The 17,219-nt window shown below is 41.5% G+C and overlaps 2 protein-coding genes and 1 long non-coding RNA gene across 4 annotated transcripts in view; 1 reads left to right on the plus strand and 2 right to left on the minus strand.

The window, feature by feature from the left end:
- Positions 1 to 9,782, plus strand: part of USP53 (ubiquitin specific peptidase 53) — a 28,812-nt gene extending 19,030 nt beyond the window's left edge. For both annotated transcript variants that reach the window (XM_054633165.2, XM_077176721.1), the window contains exons 14-16: positions 529 to 602; positions 5,315 to 5,426; positions 6,201 to 9,782. In XM_054633165.2, the coding sequence (XP_054489140.2) occupies positions 529 to 602; positions 5,315 to 5,426; positions 6,201 to 7,203 (1,189 nt within the window). In that variant the 3' untranslated portion in view covers positions 7,204 to 9,782. The remainder of the gene's footprint in view (positions 1 to 528; positions 603 to 5,314; positions 5,427 to 6,200) is intronic.
- A 1,474-nt stretch (positions 9,783 to 11,256) lies between these two features.
- LOC129120415 (uncharacterized) lies at positions 11,257 to 12,524 on the minus strand. Its single transcript, XR_008534254.2, has 2 exons — positions 12,184 to 12,524; positions 11,257 to 11,834 (listed from the first exon to the last, which is right to left on the minus strand). It is a non-coding gene; the product is annotated as an uncharacterized LOC129120415 (long non-coding RNA).
- A 1,870-nt stretch (positions 12,525 to 14,394) lies between these two features.
- Positions 14,395 to 16,287, minus strand: FABP2 (fatty acid binding protein 2). Its single transcript, XM_054633749.2, has 4 exons — positions 16,221 to 16,287; positions 15,375 to 15,547; positions 14,672 to 14,779; positions 14,395 to 14,445 (listed from the first exon to the last, which is right to left on the minus strand). The coding sequence occupies exons 1-4, from the start codon at positions 16,285 to 16,287 to the stop codon at positions 14,395 to 14,397; spliced, it is 399 nt and encodes a 132-aa protein (XP_054489724.1).
- Positions 16,288 to 17,219: the final 932 nt, after the last annotated feature.

The following is a 17,219-nucleotide window of genomic DNA, read 5'->3' on the forward strand; positions in this document are numbered from 1 at the left end:
AATTCTTCATATTTCTTTCAGTATTTTTCTTGTTTTTGTGTCCTTTCAATAACAGTGTTTTTTTTAAAAATTGAACTTTTGCCCCCATGTATCTTCTTCCCTGCCTTACTCTTGTAGAAGGTAGAAATTGGCAGAGTGTTTGTCAGCTTCTTACCTGGATTAGTAATGCATGTTTTCTGCTTATCTAAACCAGCAAGATTTACTAAATCCTCTGATAATTTTTTCCCTCTCCTTTTGGGTTTGTAGCTGTGATCTTCCAGTTCTATTCCAGTTTGAGGGGGAAAAAAATCAAATGAAAATCCCTATGAATGAGATACCAAGTGGCAATCAAAACTTAGAATAATATTTGTTACCAAAACAAAGAATAAATGAATAGCAAATTATCAAATTAGGAAAATGGACAAGATGGAATGCTGGTTAACAGGTTACACTTAAGGTATTTATACCTACAAATAAATTGGATTAGATGACCAGTGGTGTCTGTTTAATAGTTTCAATGCTGTAATCACATATATGCTTCTGTTACAGTGACCAGAACTTGCCAACCAAAAAAGCTGACAGTGTGGTACATTCAGTACCCCAGCAGAACAGAAGCTTCCATGGTAAGAACCCATATAAAAATTAAGTTTTCAAGAACTATTTTAGATATACCAGAATTTCTCTTCCCCCCAGCCCCAAACCCCACAAATCCCTAACAGAGATGACATGGTATTTTGGTTCACTCCCTGTGGTTTCCCCAGAAGCTTCTCCAGGAGATTTCTTGGTGCATACTAAGCAAGACTTTTTTTTTTAAATGTCTGGGTGGACTGTGGCACCATTTGTTTTCCTCCTAGATATGAAGCAGTATCAGGAAGAAACACTTGTAATGAGGAAGTCTACTTCCTTTTACATACTAATATGTCTGCTAGGGTTTTATAAAGCTGATAAATGCTTTGGCATATAAATATTATAGGTCAGCCTGAGGCCAGCCAAAATCATTATCTGCTGCTGTTGAAACAATGGGAGGGTGCTTGTACAAAGAGGGGCAATAAATATTAGGCCACTTCCTCAGGAAACATTTGATTTTTATAGATATCATACTTCTTTTCAAATAATGTATAGTATAGTTTCTCCTAGGATTTAAAGTGGGGGTGGGGATATTGCCATGCCACTTCTACCTTCTCTTTCCTTATTCTAATTTTGTTTTTAGTGCTGAAAGAGAACGAATTTCATGTTTGCTTGTTTTGAGAACCCAAAACAAAGAAACAACAAAAAAAAACCCAAACAACCCAACCAAAAATGAGTAGCATGGAATGCAAAGATCTGATTTTCATGAGATTTATTCTGCTTTAGTTCTGTACTGTACCATTTTTATCCAACACAGTTGGATAGGAAAAAGGGAAAAAACCCAGTGAAAAATACTTAAGTACTTTTTAGGCATTAAAAATGAGTGTGTTAAAGCAATGAATTGTTCTCTGGAGAGAGTACTTAAGAATACGTAAAGCTTTGAACATGCATCCTACATTTTCTTTAAAAAAGTATAGTGATTCTGTGTGATCCTCCAAGATACCATAAAGAAATTGATGATAGGATCCCACCTATTCAATTATTCTAATTCAGTAGATAATGGTTAAATAGCTTCTTATAAAAATTGCATGTATTGAGCTCCATTTTGGAAAATAATACTTCTAATGCAAGTGATCAATGGACCAAAAAGAGATCTGAAGAATTTGATCATTTTACATTTATGTAAGGTTAAGAATTCATTTGGACTCAGTTTTTGGGTTGTGAAAAAGTGTGTCAGGACACCTTTAGCAAGGACAACAGCAGTCATTTACAGCTATCAGTATATTACCTTGTGTAATATATCAGTTATATTACCTTGTGTTCCACCTCTGAATATGATGGGTGAGACATGGATTGGTAGGTAAATACCAGACAGACTCCCAGAAAATAGGACTTTAAAAAACAAATGCTTAGTCCTTTCTGAGAGAGGAGTGGAATGTAAGAAATCTTTGTTAGGCTCTCATGGCAACTCCGAAAAAACTATGTCTGAGTGGTTTTCTTGTGTGGAAAACTTCTTATGGAAATAATGTTGGACTTGTAATTATGCCCACCGTTTGTATAACTGTGCTTTTACCAGCTCCTTGTTTTTTACTGGAGCTCAATGAGGTTACTGTTCAGCACTTGTGGAATTCTGTCCCTGACTTAACCAAAATAAACTTATTGTCAGAACATTATAAAGATGGAAACACTGGATCACATGGTGGTTGGGAGAGCAAGTGGCTGCTCCTTACAGGGGCAGTAAGCAGTGGATAACTGTAGTACTGTAACAAAGGTCCCACAAAGCCAATCCCTAAATCGTGTGGTCAGATTTTGGCAGGAAAATGTAAATATTGAGTAAGCAGATGTAGTATCCATTATTTATATTAATCACTTTGTGTTTATAAAGTTTGAACTCAGTGAGCTGAGGAGGAAAAATTTTTTTGAGTATGAAAAACCTGAGACATGAGCAGTGTGAGAGCAAAATTTTCAGCCTCATGTTCTGCAAGTTAAAGAAAGATAACTAATTTTGATGGTTTTCCCATTGTTCAGTTCAATAGCATGTGCCAACTGAAACTGAAATCTAGAATCATTCTGAAGATCTGGTTAGTGTGTAAGAAGAAGCCAAATTGCCTTTGCTTATGTGTCACTTCAGAAAACCCCACAAACCAACCACAACTCAAGAAGACAGCTCATATGCTTAGGAAAACTGAACATTTATAGTAATAATGTAAAACATGCAACTGCTCTTAAGGAAATCCAGTTGTTACCCTTATGGTGCAGTCAATGTACATTAATGTCAAGTTTTAAGATATGAGTAAAGAATTCAAGCTTGGTAGCTAGTTTACTTACCATGAAAGAGAAACAAATCAAGCTTTACTAGAGTGTCTTCAAATGATAAAATACAGATACCTATATGAAAGGTTTTGCAATTGAATGTTGCTCCAAAAGTAAAGTTTCTAGAATAAAAGGATTTTTTTTACTTTTTTAAAAAGATTGCTCACTGTATTTCAGAAATAATACTGCATTTTGGACAAGATATAGCATACTTCCTTGACTGAGAGGCTGTTATTCCACATTTCCAAAACTTCCAATAAGTTTGCCTGTTAATTGAACTGAATACAGAAAATGTCTGGGCTAAGAGGGAGGAATTTGCCCACAAATATTTGTTACAATAAGTGTTCTGCTTTGTTGCTGGGTTCTTCACTGACAACTTAGGAAATCTTAAAAAAAAATTCCAGGAAGCATGCAGTTAAAACCCATAAAGAGGAAGCTGAAATTAATGTGGAGTTGAGTTTTTGTTGGAGGTTTCCATAGGGGTTTTGTGTTTATTTTCATTTGGGATTTTTTCCCCCACAGAAGCTGGACTTGGTAGATTTTTGCACATGTTCGGTCTGTGTAAATGGAGATATATTAGACAAGACCTTGCTGGTCCTATCTGTGGGCTTAGTCCTACCTGCAGAATGGATGTTCATCTCTTGAAAATCTGGATTGACTACCCAGCTGTGAAAATAGATGTCTGTAAATCTTAAAAGCAGACTGGTTTATATATCAGAACACAATTACCTTTCGTTTATTGCTCGGCTCTTAATGACCCATTGATAAGGATGCTGGGCTCCAGCTGAGCAGGGCTTGTGTGTCCCATATTTAGGTTTGCAGAGAACGTAGAGCCAAAATTCCCAATCGAGCCGGCGTCTGGTTTTAACCGTGCATGGCTGTCCTGTCAGCAGAAGGGAAAATAACACATCTATTTTTAAGTTGGCTGGAATGACGCGGGCACAGAGCACCTGGCGCTGCTGGATGTGCCCGAGGGAGCCGCTCGCTGGCCTCTGCTGCCACCTCCCGGCTCCTGCGGGAGTCGGGCTTGGAGGGAAAATCATCCCAGCCTGCAGCAGAATGCAATGTTGCTGTGCAAAATACTACCTCAGTGTTGGTTATCTCACTGCTAGGCAGCTCCGTGGCACACAGGCTGTTTTGAACTCTCAGGTTACTTACTTGTGCCTTGCATGATCTCATTCACTAAGAATATTTTCCCATAAATGTTATTTCTAAGGTTGCGGTATTGTTGATTGTGACTTTTATTTTTTCATCTCAAAACTTGAGGAAAGCCATATGGTGGCTTTGTCTCTTGAGCTGTGTGCTGCTTTAGCCTCTACTGCCTGTGTTCTTGGTCAAAGATTTCATGTCTTTAGTCTCAGGTCACCCAAACATAGGGCAGATACTGACCCTCAAACAAGTATCACAAAGAGCAACACCCAAGTTTTCACTTTAGTTCTGCTCAATTGTTGGGGTTTTGGCTCACATGTTCATGAGTCTAAAGTTCCATGGCTTTAAATATTTAGATTTAGGGAAATAACTAGTGAAATAGGTGTAGCAGTTATGAGTGTAGTCTGTACATAGCCAGAATAAGCCATTGTATTAATAATAATAATAATGATAAAAATAAGAAGCCATTCCTTTAAGTGACTTCAGAACAGGTGACTGATATGAATGGGCTAATCATGGCATTAGGAAGATTTGGAGTGTCCATCTCTAAACAAATAGACTGCTGCTTGTCACTTGCCAAGTGAGTGGGTTATGCTGTGTGGTGTTGACACGAATACTTCAATGCTTCCTTTATTTCCTGCTCACTAGGAGCTGCCTTGTCCAGAACTTGAGTATTTTCAGGGAATGATTCTTTGCCTGGGAATGAAAGGAGCTTGAGGAGTGGGAGTGCAGTAGTGCTGGCCCAGGCACTCAGTGCTGTGTGTTTGGGGCACATGGGTGACAGTGCTCCTTGTCTGCCCAGTGTCTCTGTCAGCCCTACAGCCTGCTCTAGGGTTTGAGCTGTTAAAACCCACAAACAACAGAACAACCTCAAACACCCCCAATCTCTGCAGTATTCATTCTGTTTAATTATTGTAACACATAATGACTTTTTAGAAGTCCTAGTTCTTATTTTGTCATTTAAATGACTTTGGATGTTTGAATAAACACCCTTTTAAGAAAAGCTTCCTTTGAAAATGTGCTTTTAGCCAGATTAAATATTAAAGTGATCTTGAAAATATGTCTACAGGACTTCAAAATTGTGATAATTACCTATTTTCTGGTGACAAGAAAATGCAAAGAATTTCCTCCAGATTCTAAGATCTGACCTTTTGTGCAGATTATCTTCAAAATGGTTATTTTGATTAATCCCAAATCTTGAAAGAGATTGTCCTGTTGTATTTTCTTTGTTTCTGTAATCTTCGAGGAATTACAAAGAAGGAATTGGATTTTACATCTGTTAATTGTGAAATATTTTCTTTTCTAGCCCCAGATTTGAGGAAAGACCAGATCAATTCTGAAATTAACTACAGACCTCATCCTCATGTTGGTTTCCCAACAGAATTACATTTGCAGATGCCCAGTCCTCCAGTAAAGAGGTAACCAGTACTGGCCTATTCCTCTGTAATAGTTTAAGAAATACTGATTTCTGTTATGTTACAATGATCAATATTAAGCATTGCCAAGTTAAAGCACTCAATATTTTTGACAGGCAATTCCTTTTGAATTTTGCATAATTGATGGGTCTAAACTCTGTCTTTAATTTTGATGCTGACAATGTCACCAATTGGCTTAGATGGTTTGAAACCATCTTAGCAGAAGCAGAGGGATTTAACATTTTCCTGTTTGGAATGTTATGGAACATGCAGTGATTAACCAATTTGTGGTCAGTGCAGTCACCCCATAAAGCTTTGAAAGATTGGTCTGGAAGAGGGAGAAGAGTTTGTGTTTAGAAGCTACTGCTGTATCATGTTGTTCTAATATGAACTCTAAGTGCTCAATATCTCCTAAAAATCAAAAATATAAATACAAATGTATCAACTTAAGGGAGCATCCAGTATTTGAAACATGGATGTATCAGAGTCACAAGGATGTTGAGAAGAGAGGAGAGGACATATTTGACTTAGTCCTGAATGTTGAAGGAATTTATCTTACCTTCTTGGGGCACATTTACATTTCAAATGAAAGAAACTCTGGAGTAATTTAATACAACTCCAACTCCAAGGGCTGTATCCTATTAAACAGATCCTAATTCTCTTGTCAGTTTGACTATTTCAGCAGTTTTACCAAGGGTGTATTTGAAAAATTCCATTATCTGAACCTTTTTGTATGTTTTTATGGATACTCACATCCTGCATGGTTTTGTATTTTAGAGCTGAAATGCCTGAGACCAACAGGAAATTTTTCCCATCATCAGCTCTGCAGCCAGCTGTCAAAGAGATTGTGAAGTCAGAGAGCAGGAACAAGGCAAACGAGCCGAGCCCTTGCGAGTGGCCTCACGCAGAGAGGTTTGAGAAGCTGAGCGTGCCTGTGTTCTGTGCAGACAGCGTGCCCCACCCCTTCCCAGACAATGCCTGCGGCAGGAAGCCCATCCACAGTGACCTTCCCCCCCCTGCCCAGCCGCAGTCCCACCACCCAAGAAGTCTGTCCCATCACACCCTGGGTCCCAAGGCAGGGCTGGTGCCCTGTGTGCCTCAGGGCCTGCAGGAAAGGCCGGCGGTGCCGCCCGCCCCTCCCAGTGAGCACATGGGGCACCTGCTCCGGAGAGCAGATCCCCTCTGGGTGCCTGAAGCCGTGTACCAGAACGTTCCTCCCCCCTTACCCCCAAAGAAATACGCTCTGAGCACTTTGGCAGGGTCAGAGAATAACGCGGTAGCAGATGTAAAATCAACGGAAACGTTGCGAAATAGTCCCTTAAGGCAAACAGGTGCACCTTCAAAATCTGCAGCAGAAGCAAGTGCAGTCCCAGCTGAACAAAGGCTTAAGGAGCCCTTTCCAGGGAATGAAGTGTTTGTTCATAAACCGGATTCTCCACCTCGCTTATCAGTTAATGAGTTCTGGACCGTGTCTGAGAACATGCTGAAGAAAGGATCTCGTCACACGGGACCCAGCCCTGCCTATGCGGATGGGAACGACAACGTGTCCCTAACCACTTACTTCTCAGTAGACAGCTGCATGACTGACACCTACAGGCTCAAGTACCACCAGAGACCCAAGCTCTATTTCACAGAGAGTGGAAGCTTCCACAAGGAGAAGCATTCTCCAGCAGCTGCAGTGGATCTGAATGCCACATACCCCCCCACTCTGGAGCCCAGGCATCCCACCCCTGAACAGAGGTACAAGGCAAATGCAGAAGGAATACACTGCAGTCGATAGGTTCTTCAAGAAGCCCACACCTGGATCTGACTTCAGCATTTCATGATGTCTGTAAAGGGGCACAACCTCAAATCTGTGTGTGTGTGTGATAACCAGGTACCCAGCTGGCTGTACTTGCTTAGGAGTTGTGACTGTTCAAACAAATATGCAAATAGAGGCGAAGAGAAGAGGTGCTAAACTTGTGGTTCTTGGATTTGTTACTCTAGTTGCCTTAATGCTTACCTCTGTTACTCAGCTTGTCTTCTTCAGTTTGTATCCATGTGGTCCCTTGGGCGTGCACACCTTGCAGCAGCAGGATCTGCTGGATATCACTAATTCTGTAAGAAGATGTGGTTAGCTGCAGCGTAAGAGGTGTTCCTGCAGACTGTGGTCACTGTTCTTAGACTAACAAAAGGGAGAAGCATGCTACCACAAGTAATGCAGTACATGCAGTCATAACAGAGCAGTATTTATCCTCAGAGGTAGCAGGAGGTGACATGGTTTTTTCAAGCAATGTCTCTCGGAGTCTGTGCTTTCACAAACCTTCAAGTGTCTTTAATGCAAGTTTACCCAGAGGTTTTATTTTTTATTTGAAAAGCCTTAATAATAATACTTCTTTAAAAACCATTTTGGTTTGCAAGTGTTAAATTAGACTTTCAAAGGGAATTGAAGTAAACTGCAGTAATGCTTTCCTATTAATACCTCTGCTCTGTTAGTGTACATTTTAAACATGTTTATCAGATTTTTTCCTTTAAGCTGTATACTTTAACTTATTAAATTTAACTTCCTAAGTTACAAACCAGTATAACAGAATAGGATGCTAATTTTAAATACAGAGTTATGCAACTATGAAAGATGAATTTTGTAACATTTTAGAAGTAATTCCTACTTATGTTCAGTTCTGAATTATTCTACAATTGCATGCGAAGTCAATGCTGCTATTTATTCAACTCCCCTTTACCTTCCAGGTTCATGGGGATCACACATTTGACTTTTTTTTCTTTTTTTTTTTTTTTTACTAACATGTTTTCCCATTTGGATCAGTCCTACATTAGCAGGTCAGGCTGAATGTGCAGCCAGACTGGTGGCTAAGGGGGCATGGAAAAGAAGAGGTTCTTCTTTCTCTGCTCTGTCACTCTTCTCCAGTTTTGGCAGCTCTGGAATTTACCTTGTCTTTTGTTAACCTGACTTATCTCAGTAACAAGGAGGAAGATTTATTTGGCTTTTATCTGGTTAGTTAAATCAGTGCACAGAACCATCTACTGAGTGCTGAGGCAGCATAGCAAAGCCTGGCACAACCTAAAAAGGTAAAATTTTTCCATTATTCACATTGGAGTGTTAACTTGGGGTGCTGCTGATTACACCTAAACATCAATGCCTTTTATTATGAAAATAATAAGAAATCAGAAAAGCTTTTTGTCATGTTCATAACCTTATGTACATGTGTTTTAGTGCTTCAACCAAATCATGGCAATTGTTTAGCACAATTATCCAAGGTAAACATTTAAACAGTACTTTTGGTTATTCTGTGGCAAGGTCAGTTTTTTTTTTTTTCTTTTAAGTAACATGTACCTTACAATAGAACTGGAACATTATATATATGCAACAAACCAGGTATCTCAGATTAACCTTTCTACCTTCTTGATCAAAATTTGTTGTAGCACTTGGGGAAAAAATGAATTCTAGAATTTATAGTGAAAATACTATGCATGTTTCTGTATGGCTGCTAGTAAACAGCAACTTAAACAATGATCCTTTTGTAGGAAAACAAATTGAATACAGAAGAACACTAAAAATGTAAGAACTTGGGTGATTCCTATTGTAATATTTTTAAGGAAGATTTCAGAACCTGTAAATTAAACTTTTCTAGTTCACCTAGCCATGTTACATAATATACATAGCCAGTTAAGTACAACTGTCCTCTAATACCTGTGTAAAAACCGAGATTATTGGAATTTGTAAATAATGTATAATTTGTAAAATTATGTTTTGCAAAAAACAAAAAAAATCTTGTATTTGAAATGACAGTATTTTTATGTACGGATAGCACAGCAGCAACTGTGAATGATGTTAGAAGACTTATTTTTAAACATGCATAGCAATGTTGATACTTGTGTACCACAAGCAATATGAATGCCTCTTACTGATACCAATGAACTCTGCTCCCAGTAAGCACAACTGGTAAACTCCTCTCTAAAGTAGCTGCAGTAACTTAGGTGTACTTCAGTTTCCTTGCTTAGCTTGGAGCAATCTTACCAGACAGCTTCCTCTGTGACCCATGTTTACCAGGTATTTCATGATTAAACAGACAGCTAATCAAGGCACCTTCATTTTTATATTTGCCTCTGCACTCCATGTATGTATGTAATATTTGCTAACTAATATGTGATAACTCGTTTTAACTTACCTAGGGTGCCTATTTATTTTTTTATAAATGTCCCCTCCCAGCTATAGATTTGTATAAGAGCCTAGACAATTTTTGTAACAGTAAAGATATTAATGAGTCTTGTAATTAATATATTTTTCAGTCTTTAGGAATATGAATATTTACTTGTAAAGTTCTACTTGTTCAAAATATCAAGATAAAAATTTAAAATCTTTGTTGTCTGTTCTTTTTGTGTTTCTTGTTTAAAAAAACAAAAACATTTGGCTTTCCAGAACTAGAATTTTTAACCTGACAGATAATGCTGCTAACTGATGGTTGAAAGTTTTTGTGGAGATGGTGGTCTGGTCACCTTTTCTGAACAGGAAAATTCATCTTCTCAAGTATTTGTACATAAAGCTGTTAAATAGATTAAACTTTTTAAACAGCTATGAAATGCATAAAGCCATTTTTATACCATAATCCCACAGATTTGGTGACAAGTGATTTACAGATACACAGGCTACCTTACTATCTTTACTAGGGATAAGCAAAACTTACCCCTGGATCTCTGTACTTAGGAGCTCCATGTGCCTATGGAACAGCTGGAGCCCAGTGCAGCACCAGCCTGCACTTTGTTAGCTCTTATGTTTTCTGAGATAAGCAAAACCTGAAATGTCAGATCTGGCTGAAGGAGAAAACTAAATTAGTGGAAAATAGCTTGAAATTTAACTTCTTAAGCTTTAATGCCTTTAAATCTCACTGTCTCCCTTATCAAAAAAGAAATGCAGTAACATTACAGTCTTTTCCCAATAGGTTGATCTGTGGGGATTTCACTTATGATATCATGCCAGAAGGGGGGTAAAAAAAGGTAGTGAATGTAGTGAGCTTGTCTTTGTAATGGCCTGATGGGAAAAACTGGAACTCCCATCCTGGTGTTTGTGAGAATGCAGTCCCAGTTCAGGGCTCCTGTGCACCTTGAGTCAAGATCTCTGGAACCACCCTGATCTCCCAGGTACCAGTAGCCACGATGAGAAATGCCAGCAGGGCACAGCATCCCTGTTCCTACAGCACAGGGCTGACACATGGAACAAACCACTGCCAGCAGCAAAACTGTCATCACAACTGAATAAAAGAAAGAGCATCTGTCTATTTTTGCATCCCAAATCCTATTTAACCTCATTCTGGCCCATTTTCATTTACTGTGTGAGAAGACACTGAACCACTCAGTATTCCAAGTCTCTGCAGTCCAGTTATTTTGTTTTATGTACTCCTGGAAAAAAAATAACCACCAAGCATGGATTGTACTGTTCAGAATTGGAAATTAGTATTCCCAAGGGAAAAATGCTAAAGAAAACCAAATCCCCTTCATCCATTGCATGAAAAGTGTCATCCCCCAAATGTGCCCTGGCAAAAAGTTCACTCCATGTGCGCAGCTTCTGTTTCTTTCTCCGAAGACTGCAAAAGACTCCTCCCTTTAACACAAGTTTGACAGTCTCCCTCTAGTGAGACAGAGGAAATTGATGTTGAAACCTTTTAATTACCTGTCACTGTCTACCTCTACCATTCATGGGCAGGAAGGAGGAGGGATCTTTATGTGTCATCTGCCAGTGACTCAAGGCTGCTTTTGCAAGCTCCTCCTTCCCAGTTTCTAGGAAGGAAAGCAGAACCTGATTTATCTCAATCAGAAAGTGAGGACAAGACACTGCTGCTGGGTTAAACACTGACATGTTTATATATGTAAATATTTATACCTATAAACACTGAGCCTAAGAGGGCTCAGTAACTGCTGAAAGTAAAGAAAGAAAAAACAGAGAGATGTATTACAGAAAACCAACCAGCATCAACCCATCAAGATTAACTTTTTGGAAGCAGAACAGCTGGCCAAGCTTCATCTGTTGAGGGAACAGGTCGGAGCTACAACTTCAGTGCACAGAAGAGCTGGGTTTTATTCTCAGCCACTCTGCAGGGTGTCCTTTCAGTGGATTTTATTCACACAGTGCATGCTTCCATGTCTGCCCAACAAACCTTTAGGCACTAATCACAAAGGACAGTCAGTCTGTCGTACGGGATCTCTAAGGCACAGCTCAGGACACACGAGCAAAACCCAACAGTAACACTTGTGACACACCCAGATCCATCACGGTACAGTACAGAAATGTGCCTCCTCCACCCACGCTCAAGTGGAGCCGTGTTCCCGGTTGCTTATCCCGCACAAATGGTCCTCCTCTTCCACCGCCGGTGTTCATAAGGTGCGAAATAGGTGAGAATTCCTTCGGTGGCAATGGCCCTACAGGGAACAGGAAAGGTCTGGTTATGTTCTCAGCGCTGCACAGCCTTTCAGAACACACTGACATCAGGAGCATCAATTACACCTCCTGAACAAAGAGCGGATAATAAATCTCGCAAACAAATAAACAAAGCTGGGGGTGGTTTGGAATCAGTTTCCAGTTTCCTGAGACGCATTTGTGCTCCTTTGGAGGCGGGGCTGTGGGAATGCCGAGACTGCTCCCAGGGGTCCGCTCCTGAAGCGAACCCTTTCCTCCAGAGGGCACAGCCCGTCGTTGCTTACCGACCGACAGACCGACCGACCGACCGACAGACCGACCGACCGACCGCCCCCGAACGCCGCTCCTCACCTGGGCCGCGCCCTCAGGGCAGCAGGTAGATGAGCAGGAAAAGCGCCAGGTCGAAGAGGATGAAGAGCCAAAGGTCCAGCCAGTAGGACTGTCCCGATAGGGACGGTGACATCACCCGCCCACCATCGCCGGACTCCCGCTCCTGCCGTTCCGGCTCCCGCGGCCGCCGCCGCGCCGCCGCCTCCATCTCCTCGGCTGAAGGGGGATGCAGGGCCGCGGCCCCACCGCGCAGGCGCCAGCGGCTCTTCCGGGTGTGGCGCCAATGGGAACGGAGCGCACGTACCACGGCCACGCCCCCGGGGTCACGCGCGGCGGCCCCGCCCCTCCCGCCTCAGGCAAAGCCCCGCCCCTCCCGCCTCAGGCACCGCCCAGCCCCTCCCGCCTCAGGCACCGCCCAGCCCCTCCCGCCTCAGGCACAGCTACGCCATTCCCGCTTCAGGCACCGCCTCGGCCCTCCCGCCTCAGGCAAGGTTCCACCATTCCCGCCTCAGGAAAGCCCGCAATCCCCGCCTCAGGCACAGCTACGCCATTCCCGCCTCAGGAAAGCCCGCAAACCCCGCCTCAGGCACCGTCTCGTCCCTCCCCCCTCAGGCAAAGCCCCGCCCCTCCCGCCTCAGGCACCGACCAGCCGTTCCCGCCTCAGGAAAGCCCCGCAATCTCCGCTTCAGGCACAACTACGCCATTCCCGCCTTAGGTACCGGCTCGCTCCTCCCAGCCAAAACCCCCACCATTCCTGCCTCAGGCACAGGTCCACCATTCCCGCCTCGGGAAAGCCCCGCCATTCCCCCCTCACGCACTGCCTCCCCGTTCCCGCCTCGGCCAAAGCCCCGCAATCCGCGCCTCAGGCAGAGCCCCGCCCCTGCCGCCTCAGGCACTGCCTTGTAGGGTGGGCTCTTGAGGTAAAGATGCTGGGCGCGGAGAGTATTTCTGCCTGTCCCTCTGTTTTTGGGATTAGCGATGCTTGTTGTGGATTCCCCAGTGCTGGTGGCTGACATTCCTTCCTGGGCGCTGCTGGCTGCCGCTCCCTGCCAGGTGAGATGCGGACACTGGGGAAGAGCAGGCGGTCAGTCCTGTCACGCCGAGTTGGTCTTGTCCTGCCACCTGTGCCGGGGCTTGTGTGGAAATAAAAATTGACCAACTCGTCCCGATGCGGTTTCATGGAGGGCAGATGATGCTCTGAGAAAAACTAGAAGACCTTTTGGCAATCCTGTTCTGAAGAAGTTTAGGAAAATTAAAATTGTTTTAAGATAACACTCCTCTCCTTAAGGTTAGTCGGAGCTTGTGCACGGAACGAACGTGGAAAAGTTCATGTAGATAGTGTATTCTGTTGTGCTTTATGTGCACAACACCCAGCTGCAGGAGTAAATAAAAATAAACCAAGTGGCACAACGTGATGCCACACCCACACCTGGGATGTGCCACCCTCAGCCCTTCCCGTGCACTCCGTATTGAAATCAGGGCTATCATTTTTGTGTCCAGAAGACTGACCAGAGACCCAGGAGTGTGTGAAACAAAACCTTTCTCTTGGTAGCTATTACCCCCTTTTAGCCTCAATATTAGGAGATATTAAGAGATTTTATTAAGAGATAAGGCAGATTGCAAGCAGGTGCTTCTGCACAGAGCTTACTTTTTTTAAGCAAGCACTTAAGGGTAGCAGTTTTCCTTTATAAGTTCTGTCAGTAGAAATAAGGATGGATTTGTCTTTATATAGCAAGTATTGGTTAAGCATGTGTAGTAGATGAAGTATGTTAGAGATTTGGGGCAAAACAATGACAGTGCTTCCCTTTTAAGCCTCGTCCCCATCTGTACTATCTCATTTTTTTTTTTCGATTTTCCCATAATTTTGTGCAATATTAAATACACAGAGAAACTGTTTCTCAGTATAAATGCCTTTGCAAGGAAACTAAGTTTCCATTTGAGAGCTTGTGCAAAAAATACTGAAGTTCTGCTTATGCAAAACAGTTTCTGCAGCCTTTGTGACGCTTCAGCAGGACTTGGTACAAAAGACATTTTAAAAAGCGTTCGGTGATGGGAGTTTGTTCATTCGAGGCAAAACAGGAACATAAAGAACTAGCCCACGTTTTCAGCACAGGTAACTGCTGCTAGGGAGGTGTTGTGAGGGGATGGAATGGGAAAGGAAACCACGCAGAGGATGTGTAGAAAATGGTCTTTTATTGTTCCTTCATTGTGGTGCAGTTCTGTGTGAAGTGCTTAGCCCCTTTTGAAGAATCTCTTGGACTCAACTCCTTCGTATAGGTAGGTCTGTTAAAAAATCAGGAAGGAGAAATCAGTAGCTGGAATTGCAAAGTTTCATTTCCCAGATATGGTTCAGAGAGTTTTAAATTCTTTATAGGCAACTGAGAATTTTAACTATAGATAAATGAAGTTATTTGGCTTGAAGAAAATATTTTCTACGTTTAGAAAAGCTTTAAAAACTTTTTCTGCTGATTCTATTGCAAACTTGTGTGTGAATGACTTCTTAACTCACCTGGACGAGTTCATCACCCACGATTTCTCTGGTTGCTTTAAGTACTTTTCCATTGTCTTTTCTGGTAAATGTGGCCACAAGTTTATTTCCTTCCAGGGTCCAAGCACCCTGTGATGGGAAAAAACCCCAAATGTTTTGCAACAGTTATGACACTGATTTGGTTTAAAGGCTGAAGAATGCTTAAAAGTGAAAAAAGATTAAAACAGTGTAATGATGCTTTCTAGAAAGGCTGCAAAAATGAAATTTTAATAAAACAATTGGCTTATTTAAATGCATAATAGCCAACCTAGGTGTTTTTTTACTGGTCAATTCACCTTATTTTAAATAATTATATCAACCAAGATTTGTAATTTCTTACAAATACCCACTCTGCACTCTATGAGGTGAACTTGAGTATTAGAAGGAGTAAAATTGCAAATCACCTGGATTTCATCTTGTAAAAATTGCTACTTGCTCTGCTTTTTGGGCTCTCTGGAACCCTGAGATCCATGGTGCAGTCTTGAACCTTTAACAGTAAAGACTCCCTTATGCTTTGGTGTATAAGCTGCAAGCATTCCTGAACAGTCAGGTTCAGGGAAATTTCATGTAATTCAGAAGGAGAATTTAAATTAAAAACTAGGAAGACAAATGATTCCTTTTGAAACTGCACGTTATAAAGTCATTCTCACATAGTAAGTATTGAACTATATAGGAAGACTCTTACAGTAAGTTCAGTCCCATCAGCCAGGCTGTACTCAAAGCTGACTCCCAGAGTAAATTCAATATCTATGGTTCGGAAGTTGCTGGCTTCTTTGACATTAAATTTGTCCCCATTTTGCTGGATGGTGATCTTCAGATTGTCATGGGCTCCCAGCTTTCTTTTCATCATGCCAATACCTAAAAAAATTAGTTAACATGAATCAGAAAAAAACCCCCCAAACCTCTGGAGCATCATATTTGTCTTTTTTTAATCAATTTTATGTGGCCAAGTGAGTTTATTGCAGCGTTCTGACCCAAATATTTGTCCTTCAGTTTTCATCAAGGCCATGGTCACTAGTACACATATAATGCAAAAAAAATCACTGTCTTAACTGGAGTAGTTAGATTTATGTCCATATAATGCACACTTTGTACAAACTTCAAGTAAATATTAGGATGTTAGAATTACTTGAATCAAGTGTTTCTCTGAAATTGAAGAATTATGATTTCCTCTCTGTTGAATGTTTAAATTGGTTTGATGTTGTCAAAATAATAGTCCAGCTATAGAATTAGATTTAAAGTTTATCCATTCAAGTTGTCTGAGCCTTTTCCTCAAATCTAGACTTAGAGATTTTTTTTTTTTCTGCTGAAATAAATTTGGAATTGCTCAAGATTAATGCAGTGTAATTAAAACCAGAACATTTCCCAGCATCTTCCCCCCCAGCTCAGGATATTTTGCAAATAAATGCAGGGGCAGAGCAGCCGCGAGTGAAAGGACAGGATGGCCCGAGGGTAGTTGTCAGGCAGTCCGGGTTTGTATTCAGCTGGGTGATGTTTTTCCTGCAGAAGGGATTGGGAAGCTGAGCCTTACCCATGGCCTCCATGAACTTCTCGTAGTTCTCATTTCTGTCAACTTTCCAAGTGCCGTCGAATGCCATGGCTGTGCCTGCAGGAGGGCTGCTCTGCACGCCCGAGGCTTTGCGCAGGGAATTTATCCTCTGCCTTATCTTGGGGGCAATTGACTCCATGACGAGGCTGAGTAAAGCTCAGCTGATACTCTGACCTCTCCAAGGAGAGCTTTCCTGGTGTTTAATCACATTCCCAGTCCTGACCACGCTGCTTGCTGAATATCTCTTATGGCCTCCAGATTATGACAGAATCTTTATTGCTCATCTCAATTAAGAATTGCTAATCCATTCATTCTGTCCACAATGTGGGATAAAAATCAGGTGTCTAGTGGAAGTAATAATTAAACTAACAGCATTGCTTGACATTTTTTATGTCAGTTGCATCTGTGAGCTTGTGGGAGAGTCTTCAGGCAACTGGAGGTGATATTATTTACCCAACAAAACAAACACAAGTCTCTATTTTGTCCATTATAATTTGTTTGGGGCCTGTTTTGCTCAGCACAACAGGCATGGGGTAGAGGATTTTCTGAATGTCTGCAGGTTGTTTCAGAAAACAACCTGCTGCCTGTCCTAACACTGAGCTGTGAAAATTGGGATGGTAGTCTCTATTCATGTCATCACTTTTATATATATATTGTTTAAATTCTTAGCAGCATCTGCAAATTTTCTTCATTATAACACATTCAGTGAAGAAACCAGCCAGATGGAAGGTGTTCAGGCTGTGTACTCCTAAGGGTGATGAGGGAGCTACCTCACAATGTGCATTTCACAACATCATTCAGGTCTTTGTGTAGTTTTCCCATGGAGGTTTTTTCCCACCATTTCATGCAGTTTTTGATCACCTGAATAACTCAAAAAATGCTTTAGCTGATGCCCTGTGCTGTGCCAATAATGCTTGCCCATCTGCCAGCTCAGAAAATGGCCAGACTTTATTCTGAGAATCAGATTATGTGTTTTTATTG

This window comes from Agelaius phoeniceus, chromosome 4 (genome assembly GCF_051311805.1).
Source record: "Agelaius phoeniceus isolate bAgePho1 chromosome 4, bAgePho1.hap1, whole genome shotgun sequence".
NCBI classification, from domain to species: Eukaryota; Metazoa; Chordata; class Aves; order Passeriformes; family Icteridae; genus Agelaius; species Agelaius phoeniceus.

Excerpts from the sequence above, each read along its gene's own strand:
- FABP2 (XM_054633749.2), bottom strand. The coding sequence starts at position 16,287 with ATGGCATTCGACGGCACTTGGAAAGTTGACAGAAATGAGAACTACGAG. Across the intron at positions 15,548-16,220 it reads GAAGTTCATGGAGGCCATGG|GTATTGGCATGATGAAAAGA; the intron begins GTAAGGCTCAGC and ends TAATTTTTTTAG. Across the intron at positions 14,780-15,374 it reads CTGATGGGACTGAACTTACT|GGTGCTTGGACCCTGGAAGG; the intron begins GTAAGAGTCTTC and ends TTCCCATCACAG.